Here is a 12,167-nt window from a genome sequence, read left to right as displayed (position 1 = left end):
AAAAAAAAAAAAAAAAAAAAAAAAAACCTGGGATAATCTAAGAGATGTGCGAGTCCAAAAAGCTGAGTGCCCATGTCGTGTGTGGAAGATAGACGCATTTCTCCAGCACATCATCATGTCAGTCAGACGCGCTTTGAGCCTTCGGCCCTGCCTCTTTGTAGGAGCTGTACAGCCAGACGTATGATGAGATTGGAGTCATGTTTGCCTCCCTGCCCAACTTTGCCGACTTCTACACAGAGGAGAGCATCAACAATGGTGGCATTGAGTGTCTCCGTTTCCTCAATGAGATCATCTCGGATTTTGACTCTGTGAGTGTCCATCCCACCCCGCACTCTGGCCATGAAGCTGGCCCATTCCACATCACATAGGCTGCACAAGCCAGGGAATCTGGAGTCACTCTAGAGTGGCTCTATTTTCCAGATAAGCCCCTTCTGCAGTATACGGATTTCCACAGCCACCCGGAACTGCTGGGCCGGGAAGGGGGAGGTGAGGTGGGAGCCTGGGACATCACCCACAGGGTCACAGGGGATGAAGTCTGGCCAAGAAACATCCTGACACCCCTTTCTTCCTCTCCCCTCAAATTCAGAGCTGGTCAGCATTGATTGGGTAACCTGTATACCAGGGAGAATGCTTTTACACACATGCTTAGCCGCCCTAGGACACTGGCAATTTTATGTCAATGTTGAGGTTGTGGAAAGTGAGGCCCAGAAAAGTCAGTAAGTTTTCCCAGGATCATGTGGCATGTAAGTGGTAGAATAAGTAAAAACTTTGAAAGGAAGGCATCTCTTGGGTTTTGCAGGGTCCTTGTCAACAGGCACGTGTGTCACTGGGTTGGCTCATTCATCTCTCTTGACTCTGCTGACAATTCTTTCCTGAATCCTGGCCTCAGCTCCTGGACAATCCCAAATTCCGGGTGATCACCAAGATCAAAACCATTGGCAGCACGTATATGGCAGCCTCAGGAGTCACCCCCGACGTCAACACCAATGGCTACACCAGCTCCAACAAGGTAGGTAACCTCAGTGGCCAGAGAGGAGACGAGGCTCTGCCCCCAGGCCAGAGATTGGCAGCCCAGACCCAGCATGCGGCAAACAAGCACTGTGGTACAAAGGGGTCCCAGACACACACCAGGAGCACCATGTAAACAAATAAGAAACAGGGTTTATTGAGAAGGTTTGACAAGCAGAGAAACAGAACAGACATAAAACCCCCTGCTGTTCACAGCTCAGGCCTAAGATGGTTGTGTTCTGTGGCCAGACCCCCTAAGGCTCTGTGCTTTCATAGGAACTGGGGACAGAACCATCTATGCAATCATGTAACAATGGAGACTTTCAGAGTGGCCGTCAGAACTTTTGTTAAGCTAATTTAGACCTGTATTCAGCCCAGGATAGAAAACACGGTGAAGGGGCCCTGGTCCCAAGCTTTGGACTTAAAACAGCATCAACCTGTTTTACCTCTGTGACCATCCCATGGCCCTCTGTATTGTAGGGATGAGGTTAAAGAAACATATCCAAGGCCCAGCATGATGGCTTACACCTGTAATCTCAGCACTTTGGGAGGCTGAGGTGGGTGGATCACGAGGTCAGGAGATTGAGACCATCATGGGTAACACGGTGAAACCCCGTCTCTACAAAAAATACAAAAAAAAAAAAAATTAACCAGGCGTGGTGGCACGTCCCTGTAGTCCCAGCTACTCAGGAGGCTGAGACAGGAGAATCGCTTGAACCCAGGAGGCGGAGGTTGCAATGAGCCAAGATTGTGCCACTGGACTCCAGCCTGGACAACAGTGAGACTGTGTCTCAAAAAAAAAAAAAAAAAAAAACCATGTCCAAGGCGGGCCATCCCCCTCCAGTGCTTATCACCTAGTTGAAGGATCCAAACAAGGACAACTTGACAAACCTAAGGGCCAGGGCCAGCCAAGGTGAAGAGGCCCGTCTCGAAGTCAGACTCATGGGTCTGTCTTCTCTACCCTCATTGCCCAGCTGTTGCCTAGACCTGCTAGAGGGACACACGTGAGCTTCGTCACAGTGGCAAGCTAGAGCTGGGAAGGCTGCCGACTCCTTTGTGGAAGACAGGGAAATAGGCTGTGAACATCTAGGTATAGGGAACCCACCCCAGAACACTGCCAAGTAAGGCAACAGAGCAGGCTGCTGCAGTGCCTGTGCCCTGACACTTTCTCCACTGTCCCCTGGCACAGGAGGACAAGTCTGATCGAGAGCGCTGGCAGCACCTGGCTGACCTGGCTGACTTCGCACTGGCCATGAAGGATACGCTCACCAACATCAACAACCAGTCCTTCAACAACTTCATGCTGCGCATAGGTAAGCACTCCCGGCCGGCCAGCCCTGCGGCAGGCTCCCTTCCCACCAGCAGGAGAGACAGGAGGCGAGGATAACTGAGGCATTCGTGTAGGGAGGTTCACACACTCACAGGGCTAGGGAACCTGAAGGACCTTTAGTCCACACTCCTCTATATGACGAAACCAGAAACCTTTATGATGTAAGGGTCAGGCCATACCTGTAGCCTGGCCTACCTCACTGAGAAGTGAGTCTGTGATCCATTTCCAGAGGGGTTTCTGTGCCTGCAGAGGGCATGGCTTCCCAGACCAGCCTGCTCTTTGAAAGGAGTTAAGATCACCTGCTACTTCCCATTGAGGGGAGCTTCTCATTCCTGAACAAGGTCACAGGAGACTTGAAATACCCGGTGTGTCAGAAGCTGGCCACTACCATGCGGAGTAAATCTGCATATTGGGGGGCGGGTGGCAGCTGACACTTGCCAAGCACGTGGATGAACGGGAGGCGTGATTTCCACCCTCCAGTAGCACACAGCCAAGTTGAACAAGGACAATGATGTGTTACAAAATTAGGAGCTTTGTGGTACAGGTCTGATGACAAATTCTATAAGGGGAGTTGATGGCTTCTGAGGCTCAGGACAGGGTTTGGCCTGTGGTTGTGCTGACCTTTATGCCTCCACCCCAGGCATGAACAAAGGCGGGGTTCTGGCTGGGGTCATCGGAGCCCGGAAACCACACTACGACATCTGGGGCAATACAGTCAATGTGGCCAGCAGGATGGAATCCACGGGGGTCATGGGTAACATTCAGGTATGTCCAGCAGCAGAGCTGGGGCGTGCTCAGACTCAGGGCATGGGAACAAATGAGAACAGGGCTTCCCCATGCGCCCCTGCCTCCCATCCTGGGCCCTGAACAGTAAGTAAGTCCGCAGGCAGAGGCAAGGGGCGAGTGGGAAGGAGTTTCTGCCGTAGCTAGCCTTAGCACAGGGGCAAACGATTCCACCCATCCACAAAATCTGGGTTGAAGTTCTGGATGAGTCTAGTCTGCCTCTTGGTATGAATCTTCAGCCGTCCTGTGTCTGTGTCAATGGGGTCTGGCAGAAAAGCTCCACAAAAGGGGCAAAAGGGGACAGAAGAACAGAGAGTGAGTGTCCAGGCAACAGTGCTGCCACCCAGGCCCATGCCGTCCTAGGAGAGGGGCCTCCAGCCACTCACTCCAGTGCTCCGCTGCCCACTTGCTGCTCACCACAGGTGGAAGTCAGGGCTTGGCGCTGGGAGGGTGCTGAGGGCCATGTACTGCCTGGGACCCATGGATCACATGTGGGCACCGTGTGGATCAGTGCTCGGCTCCTCCTGTGCCACCATGTTCTTGCTCTCCCTCCTCCCCAGGTGGTAGAAGAAACCCAAGTTATCCTCCGAGAGTACGGCTTCCGCTTTGTCAGGCGAGGCCCCATCTTTGTGAAGGGGAAGGGGGAGCTGCTGACCTTCTTCTTGAAGGGGCGGGAGAAGCCCGCCGCCTTCCCCAACGGCCCCCCCGTCACGCTGCCCCACCAGGTGGAGGACAGCTCCTGAATGCCTCTAGCCTGCGACAGCCCAGACTGGGAGGGAGAATTTATCTTTTGGAACTGAAGAAAGGCCTTGGGAGAGGACACATGACCAAGTCCCGACCTTCCCGGATTGAAGTGCACTCACCGACTTTAGGTTTAGAATCTCCTCAGCCTTTGTGCGTTCGTGGACGTGGGAGCTCTGAGGGTGGCCCTGCTCTTCCTCAGTGTGCCTGTAGCGTCCCCAGTGTAGGGGTCTTAGGTGTAGGGCTGAACAGTCCTTCCAGAGCCTAGTTCCGATCCCTGCCCTCCATGACCCTGAGGGGCCCTGGCCACTGTGAGCAGGAGGGTGGCAAAGCTGGGACGATGCTGCCTTTGCCGCAGGGCTGACCAGGACTGTGGACGGAGCACAGGCAGAGAAGCTCTGTTTCAGACGGGCTTGGGGCGGCGGGACACGGCTGGAAACGTTTTGCTCCCATTCTGAAGGGAGCTCAGGCTGGAGACCGGTTATCTCCACATGGTCCGAGTTCACTGAGACGGCCCTCGTCCTGATGTTCCTGGTAATCTTGAAAGGTTCTTCTGGAACCGGTCTCCTTAGTCATGAGAGCAGAAAGTGCAATATTTCCTTTCACCTGGCGGGGGGGGGAGGGATTTATTTCTGAAAGAAAAATATATAAACAGATCTTCTACATTTATATTTTTAATCTTCTGTTCAATACACTTTCCGATATTGCCTTGCCTTTGAGCTCTTGCTACAGTCGCCTTTGCTACTGCTTTAAGAGAGAATTTGACAAAGAATAAGACTTTTATTAAAAGCTTTATTCAACTTGAAAGTGGCTGTGGAAATTCTGTTAATACCACTTACCAGAGGAGTGCTGATACCTTGCTGACTCATGCCACTGGGCCCCACCACAGGCCTGAAGGGCAAAAGCTTGAAGGTCTCACTATAGCCCACTGTACCCCAGAACTGCTGCCCAGTCCCGTCTCTATTTTATTCTGTTTCTAAAGGGTAGTCCAAGCCAGCTTTAGTACCCTGCACTGCTCCCAGAGTTCGCTGGAGCGCTCCCACATGGAGGTTACTTAATGACCACAAGGTCTAGGAAGTGGCCACTGCAGGGCGAAGTCTGAACGTGGCCCTGGGCCCTGGACAGTCATGACTCCTATCTATGCCCGGGCAAAGGCAAGCTAGGGATGCAAACACGAGAACCAGGTCAGCCAGACACAGGTTTTCACATCTGTGACCCCACATGCCAAGGAACCAGAGGTGCCAGAAGGTGAGAGGCCCACGGTTACGGGTAAATCGGAACACTAACCGGAGAGCCTGCAGGAGAGGGAAGACCTGGGGACACCCGCTTTCCTTCACGACAACACTGAGTTTATGGGCAGATTTCTAACCGTGCTTTTTCCGAGGGGACTTACTTAGTACATTCAGAGCTCTACAATCTGTTTTAGGAAACAAAATCTTAAGACACATTGGACCCTGATTATTTTATCTCCACTGCTTTCTCACACATATGCTTCATAAAGCAGTGGCCTAGAACGTGCTGTTCCTGACCAAACACTGAAGAACTTCCTTTTCAAAAGTTTCAAACAGGAAAATGAGAAAGAATTACTAAAAGCTTCCATTAAAGCTAGAAGTACTTTCCTTTAAAAAAAAAAATGGTATTGGGTCTTTATTATCTTCATTAGTGAATGTGGGTTATTTTTCCACGTATTTAGATCAGTGTTTCTCAGCAGAATCAAGCTACTGCAGTTTGAGTGGAGTGCTACATTTCTGTGAGGGCCCTTTCTGAGAATTTTAGGATTTTTGGCATCTCTATTCCTGGCATTAAATTAGTTGCAGTTGTTGTGACAACTGCCTTGTCTTTCCCAGAACTTAATGCCCTCAGTAACTTGATATTTTTCCACAGATATTTTCTTCATAAGTACTTCTTGAGTGATACACCTTTTACAAAAAATGGCTTTTATTGCCCCACAGATGTTTCTGATTTTCAGCTAACATGTATGATAATACCTTGAAAAAACATGATCTTGAGCATTTTAAGTGACCAGGCAATCATGGGAATTGTTCCAAAACGCCAGTGTCTATACTCAAACCTGCTCTTCCATCCTGATGAAAAGGTAGGCATCTGTTTTCATCAGGTGGGTGGGCCCCACCTGCCTGGTACTGTCTTCAGTTCTGGTTACTTACTTCTGATGTTTTCCCAGTGCCGTGAAAACAGTCTGTTAGGAGACCAGACTCATATCCAACTTTTCTCCTTTTCTTGCAAATGAAGCGAACACTTGATGCAGGGGCTTCATACAGAACAGAGTTTCATGGGATGCTCGCTGCTCCTCCCATGAAGTGGATAATGCGTCCACTCCTAAAAAGAAAGATTCCATCAATCTCATCCAGTGCAACTGGGGGAATCAGAGCCTGGATCGCTGATATTCTGGACCCATACAGCTTTTTTTTTTTTTTTTGGTCTGGACTAAGGCTGCCCCTCATTGGACAATCTTGAGACTGGAGACTTCAATCAGACTGCTCAGAGAAGTCAAAGACTGATGGTGTGAAATCTGGGGCAGCTTCAAAATTTCTGCCTCCTAAAAACATTTTACCCAGCCAGGTGCAGTGGCTCCTGCCTGTAATCCTAGCACTCTGGGAGGCTGAGGTGGGCGGACTGCTTGAGCTCAGGAGTTTGAGACCAGCCTGGGCAGCACAGTGAAACCCCATCTCCAATAAAAAATACAAAAAATTAGCTGGGTGTGGCGGCATGTGCACCTGTAGTCCCAGCTACTCTGGAGGCTGAGGCAGGAGAATCACTTGAACCCGGGAGGCAGAGGTTCCAGTGAGCCAAGATCGGGCCACTGCACTCCAGCCTGGGCGAAAGAGCAAGACACCTTCTCAAAACATTTTACCAATTTTTCGTTATTGCCCATGTCATTTAACTGAAACAGGTTCACCAAAAAGTGTCTCTCTCAGCCAGTCTGGAAGAATTTCCATTTAGAGACTGCTCCATAGGGAGGACTGTGTGTGTGCTGACGCATCATGTCCATTTGACTTCATAGTGAAATGAGTCTTTGGCTCCATTCACCATAACTGACCCATGACTCAGCCTTATCATTAGCTATCTTTCCTGAAGCAGAGCCCCCAGTGAAAACAAATCATAATCTGCAAGAACACTGGCAGTGTTGGGTGGGCAAAGGAGGAGGGAAAATGGGAATGATCATGTTTACCATTTACAAAGAGGAAGGAAAAGATTGGTAGAAATAAAGAATGTTCTATCTTTCCGGTCTGAGTAAATTCACAGTATATAAACAGAAGAAAATGTCTCACGAGGTCTACTTCATGGATTCTACCTGTTTCACTCGAATAAACTGGGATATGAGAATTTCTGAACTGAGGCAGCCTCCTTACCTTGATATGTCACAGTGACGTCGGTGGGAAGAGTTGCTGTGAGGTCCTTATACAGCAATCTAGCACAGAACGGGAAGGACTGACCGCCTGGATCCAGTTTGTAAGTAAATGACAGCAAGTTACACAGTGGGTTTCTCTGCAAGGGCCCAGTCAGGAGGGCTGCAAAGTCACTCTAGGGGTGAGGAACAAAATGAAGTAGAGGATGACTGCAGTTCCAGAGGTGGTGCTTACTGACACTTGAATTATGTCAACCAAAAAGAGGGGTCATCAATTACATTTTAGAGAAATAAATGAAGCACAGGAAAGGGTCTGAAAAAAGGGCTAATGGAAAAGATGTGTAAGATAACTAAGAGTCAGTGGCAGCCTGGAGAGGCCTATAGGGGTACAGCTCCGCAAGAGACTGTTTCTGCAAAAATTTCACTGGCTGAGGTGCTTCATGACTGCATCCACATTTCAGTTTCAGTTAAACCTACAACTGAGAGCTTCAGAGTTATTCCACATACACAGAGGGGGAAACATTAAGCTTGTAGGAGTCACTTAGAACCTATTAGCATTCACTTTCTATCTACTTTTTTCACCCAACCTTAGCTCAACTGCAACCCAAAAAGGTAGGCTAGAGTTGAGGGAAGAGGGACAGCATTCTTCCACGGCACTGCAGAAACCACTGTCCTCTTTCTAATAAGATCTATACCCAAGGTTCAGCAAGGCACTCGGTGTGGTACATAGCAGGCACCCCATAAATCCTTGCTGGATCAAAAGTATAACATCTGGACTCTACAATCTTACGAAAAAAGCTTGAAGACCACCATTCAGAGGTGCATAACCCTTTAACACTACCCAAGCTCAACATCATCCAGAGATTCAAAAGAAAAGAGGGTGGAATAGTGCTTCTGTATAAGAAACATCAGAAAGGCAATGGTCAAACTTCTCACTCAGAGTTACAAAACACTGAAAATACAGAAAACACCCCCCCTTTCCCTTTTTACATTTATCTTGGGCCCACAAATGAGGCATATAACATCCCAAAGAGATACCTGAAGTCGATCTGCCTGGTACTTCCTCCCAGAGTAAGCATTCAGGTACTCGCAGAGACTGAACAGGAAGTGCTGGATGTTGGTCTGTAAGTATTTTGCAGCGATCTCTTCTAGAGGAATGAAGACTGGGACTGAATGGTGATGTATCCGGAGTGGTTTCTGTATGACAAGGTCCACAAAATAGGAATCCAGCAGGTTCCCCTCAAAAGCAGTATTGATGCAGACACAGACTCCTCGGCTGGTCAGTTTACTACTGAGGCCTGAGGCAAAGAAGACGACACCTCAGCAGACGGCGGGCCGCGGTGACGTATTCCTCATCTGTGCCTCCAGTAGCTTCCACAGTGCCTAGAATATGTATACTTTGTGCACAAATGTTTGTTGAATGAGTATCATTGGCTCATTCTTCCCCTTGACTCCGGCTCACTTTGAGACTGAGTTGTTTAAAACCACGGAAGAATGGTAAAAATGAAAAAACATCCTAAATGTCAAATTACTAAGAAATTTTTCTTTTCTTTTTTTTTTTTTGAGAGAGGATCTCACTCTGTCACTCAGGCTGTAGTGCGGTGGCACGATCTCCGATCTCAGCTCACTGCAACCTCAACCTCCTGGGCTTAAGTGATCCTTCCATCTCAGCCTTTCAAATAGCTGGGACCACAAGCACATACCACGTCATCTGGCTCATTTTTAAATTTTTAGTAGAGATGAGGTCTTGCTATGTTTCCCAGGCGGGTCTCAAACTCCTGGACTCAAGCAATCCTCCTGCCTCAGCCTCCCAAAGTGATGGGATTATAGGCGTGAGTCACTGTGCCAAGCCAAAAATTTAAATTATAGCTATTCTTTTTTTTCCTGAGTGTGAAATAATTTGTCATAGTCCCCGGTTCTTTCCACAACTATCCTGTGGCATAGATGGGAGAATAAATCCCTATTTATGGAACAGACTTGGAAAGTTCAAACTATTTCACTAGTAGCATAAAACAAGCCAGTGGTAAAGGGAGTTCTAGCACGTGACAATCTGATAAAATGAATGGAATAAACCAGCCACCAGCTGAGCTGCGGTACAAAGGGGCCAGCCAATCTTGTAGGTGAAGATAGGCCTACAAATAGCATGTCAGCTGTGTGTGTGTGTGTGTGAGAGAGAGAGAGAGAGAGAGAGAGAGAGAGAGAAGAGGGCAGGAAGTATAAAATACCATAAATTATCATGAAATAAGGCCAGGACTGATAACACATCTAGCAAACTAACTCACTAGAGACAGACCCAGACTAAATTAGGTTAAAAAAAACCCCAACAAATTAAACCTGTAAAACGATACGCCTGCAGAACGGCTTTCACATTTTCCAGTTTCTCTTCCAACACTTCTTGCTCACTCATCTCCACTGCTAGGTTGGGTTCTACGTTGGCAATAGATGCTTTCACCTGCAAGATACGAAGCAAATCAATCTAGGTACAAAGGGGTACACCACAATGTCCCCGCCCTCACCGCACTGGATAAAAGCTCAATGCAGGGCATATGATGTAATACGTCAAGAAATGCTACTGTGGCCGGTCAGTTATTGCTGTGAATTCACAGCAAAGGAAGAATCTCATGGGTCACAATGCCAGGAATCAGAGGTAGAGATTGTGCTGGTCTGGAGAACAATTTAAATTTTGGCGAGAATGGAGAGGACTGAGAGAGTAGCAAGAAAAGGTTGTGCGGAAAGTCTAGGCTAAGCACAGGGTAGACAAAACAGGTGGCTGTGAAGAGGCAAGGCTGGGAAAGCTGGGCTTGTCAGACTGCAGGGTTTCAAGTGCCAGGGCTCCAAGATGGGTGCTGCTAGCTATGACCCAGCAGAGGGTACCAGGCTGACCCACCCTGAGAACGACTATGCAAGCTGGATAAAATACCAAAAAGAAATAAGCATAGAGAGCATTCCAGAAGGATCCAAAGAAGGACTGAAGGTTTCAAGGTGTTCCAGAAGGATCCAAATAGCCAGGACTGGAGAGTACTGACAAATGCTCCGAAGTCAGCTGGTATCCCAGCAGCTCAGAGCATTTCCTTATTCATATGCAAGGCACACTGGGCCACAGAGAAAGGCGTAAACTAGACTCTGCAGCCATTTCATTCAGAACAAACACTGGATATTAATGGTATCAAAGCACAATTTAAAGGGAACTCAACGTTCTGCTTGCAACCTGCCCACACCCCCCGCCCCGGCATTTGCTAATTCCTAAACTGCACAGGTGTGACCGGGGATCAAGAAACCAAACAGAATGAAGCTGCTAAAGGGGAAAAGGCCAAGCAGAGATTTTGCAAGAGCAAAATGTGGATTTCAGGGCCTGCCAGGAAAGAGGAGCCTTCATAGACCCATCCCAACACACTCCAAAACTTTCAATTGAGGGCCCTAAAAAAGCTACACCCTAGGAGTAAGGGCAAACTGGAAACAGACCACCACAACTGAATGAAAGTGATACGCCCATACACTACCTGCCAAAAAAAGACTATTTCCTTTGGAGGAAGATAACATATTCAAAACCCATATATTTGTCTTTTCTTTTTTGCAGGGACAGAGTTTTGCTCGTCATCCAGGCTGGAGTGCAATGGTGTGAAGTTGGCTCACTGCAACCTGCGCCTCCCAGGTTCAAGCAATCCTCCTACCTCAGCCTCCCAAGTAGCTGGAATTACAGGTGTGCACCACCATGCCTGGCTAATTTTTGTATTTTTAGTAGAGACAGGGGTTTCACCATGTTGGCTAGGCTGGTCTCGAACTCCTGACCTTGGATGATCTACCCACCTCAGCCTCCCAAAGTGCTGGGATTACATGCGTGAGCCACTGCGCCCGGGCTCTGTAAATTTTTTCATACACAATACTTATAAAAAAAATATATAGGCATACCAGAAAAGAGAAACAGATGACTGAAAACTGAGAGGAAAATGACAACAGAACAGATGCCAGGGTATTCAGCTATTCAAATGACGGCATGGTCATTAAAACAGGCTAAAAGATGGAAACTCAGACCAAAGAGCTGGAATCTATAAAAAAAGAACCAGATGGAAATCTTAGAACCAAAAAAAAGACAGTAACTCAAATTAGAATTTTAATAGATTTAAAAGCCAACTAGCCAAATAAGATCTTACATGGAGTGGAAAATAGGCATATTGGCATATTTTCATATCTAGATTAAAGTACAGAGAAAAAAATAAGATTAGAAAATTAGTAAGATATAGGTCACAAACACACACACACACAAAAACACCATACATGGGAGCCCCAGAAACCCTGTCTCTACTAAAAATACAAAATTAGCTGGGCGTGGTGGCAAATGCCTGTAATCCCAGCAAACCAGGAGGCTGATGAGAAAGGAGAATTGCTTAAACCCAGGAGGTGGAGGTTGCAGTGAGCCGAGACTGGGCCACTGTACTCCAGCCTGGGCGACAAGAGCCAATCTCCAACTCAAAAAGAAAAAAAACTTACCCTGTAAACGTTAACCTAAAAAAGTTATGGTTGTACCAACATTCATCAAAGTAGATTTTTTTTAACGTTTTAATTTTTGTTTAAAGATTGGGGGCTCTCACTCTGTTGCCCAGGCTGATCTAAAATTCCTAGGCTCAAGTGATCCTCCCACCCCAGTCTCACAAAGTGCTAGGATTACAGGTGAGAGCCACCACACCCGGCCAATGTCAAAATAGATTTTAAGGCAAGAAGTTTAATTAAAAGTTAAAAGGAGTATTTCATAATAATAAAAAGCTAATTAAATCAGGAAGCTACAGTACTCCTAAATTTGTTTGTACCCAATATATACAGAAACATAGAATAAGAGGGGAAAAATTCATCTACAATCACAGTGGGAGATTTTAACACATCTATTTCGGTAACTAATAAAACAAGTAGACAAGTAAATCAGTAAAGATATAAGTTTTTTTT

The 12,167-nt window shown here is 47.3% G+C and overlaps 2 protein-coding genes across 5 annotated transcripts in view; one reads left to right on the top strand and one right to left on the bottom strand.

The window, feature by feature from the left end:
* The window catches only part of ADCY3 (adenylate cyclase 3), a 101,455-nt gene extending 96,792 nt beyond the window's left edge, over positions 1 to 4,663 (top strand). For 2 of the 3 annotated variants that reach the window (XM_017526968.2, XM_017526951.2), the window contains exons 18-22: positions 162 to 308; positions 890 to 1,009; positions 2,198 to 2,321; positions 2,979 to 3,103; positions 3,682 to 4,663. In XM_017526968.2, coding sequence (XP_017382457.1) covers positions 162 to 308; positions 890 to 1,009; positions 2,198 to 2,321; positions 2,979 to 3,103; positions 3,682 to 3,864 — 699 coding nt within the window. In that variant the 3' untranslated portion in view covers positions 3,865 to 4,663. The remainder of the gene's footprint in view (positions 1 to 161; positions 309 to 889; positions 1,010 to 2,197; positions 2,322 to 2,978; positions 3,104 to 3,681) is intronic. The other variant, XM_017526977.2, reaches the window with a different exon arrangement.
* Positions 4,664 to 6,027: 1,364 nt separating this feature from the next.
* Positions 6,028 to 12,167, bottom strand: part of CENPO (centromere protein O) — an 18,779-nt gene continuing 12,639 nt past the window's right edge. For both annotated transcript variants that reach the window (XM_037737786.1, XM_017526984.2), the window contains 4 exons: positions 9,564 to 9,681; positions 8,268 to 8,527; positions 7,234 to 7,405; positions 6,028 to 6,199 (listed from right to left, as the gene is read on the bottom strand). In XM_037737786.1, the coding sequence (XP_037593714.1) occupies positions 6,063 to 6,199; positions 7,234 to 7,405; positions 8,268 to 8,527; positions 9,564 to 9,681 (687 nt within the window). In that variant the 3' untranslated portion in view covers positions 6,028 to 6,062. The remainder of the gene's footprint in view (positions 6,200 to 7,233; positions 7,406 to 8,267; positions 8,528 to 9,563; positions 9,682 to 12,167) is intronic.

Source organism: Cebus imitator, unplaced genomic scaffold (genome assembly GCF_001604975.1).
Source record: "Cebus imitator isolate Cc_AM_T3 unplaced genomic scaffold, Cebus_imitator-1.0 Scaffold1, whole genome shotgun sequence".
Taxonomy (NCBI): Eukaryota; Metazoa; Chordata; class Mammalia; order Primates; family Cebidae; genus Cebus; species Cebus imitator.
This window is presented reverse-complemented; position numbering and strand designations above follow the sequence as displayed.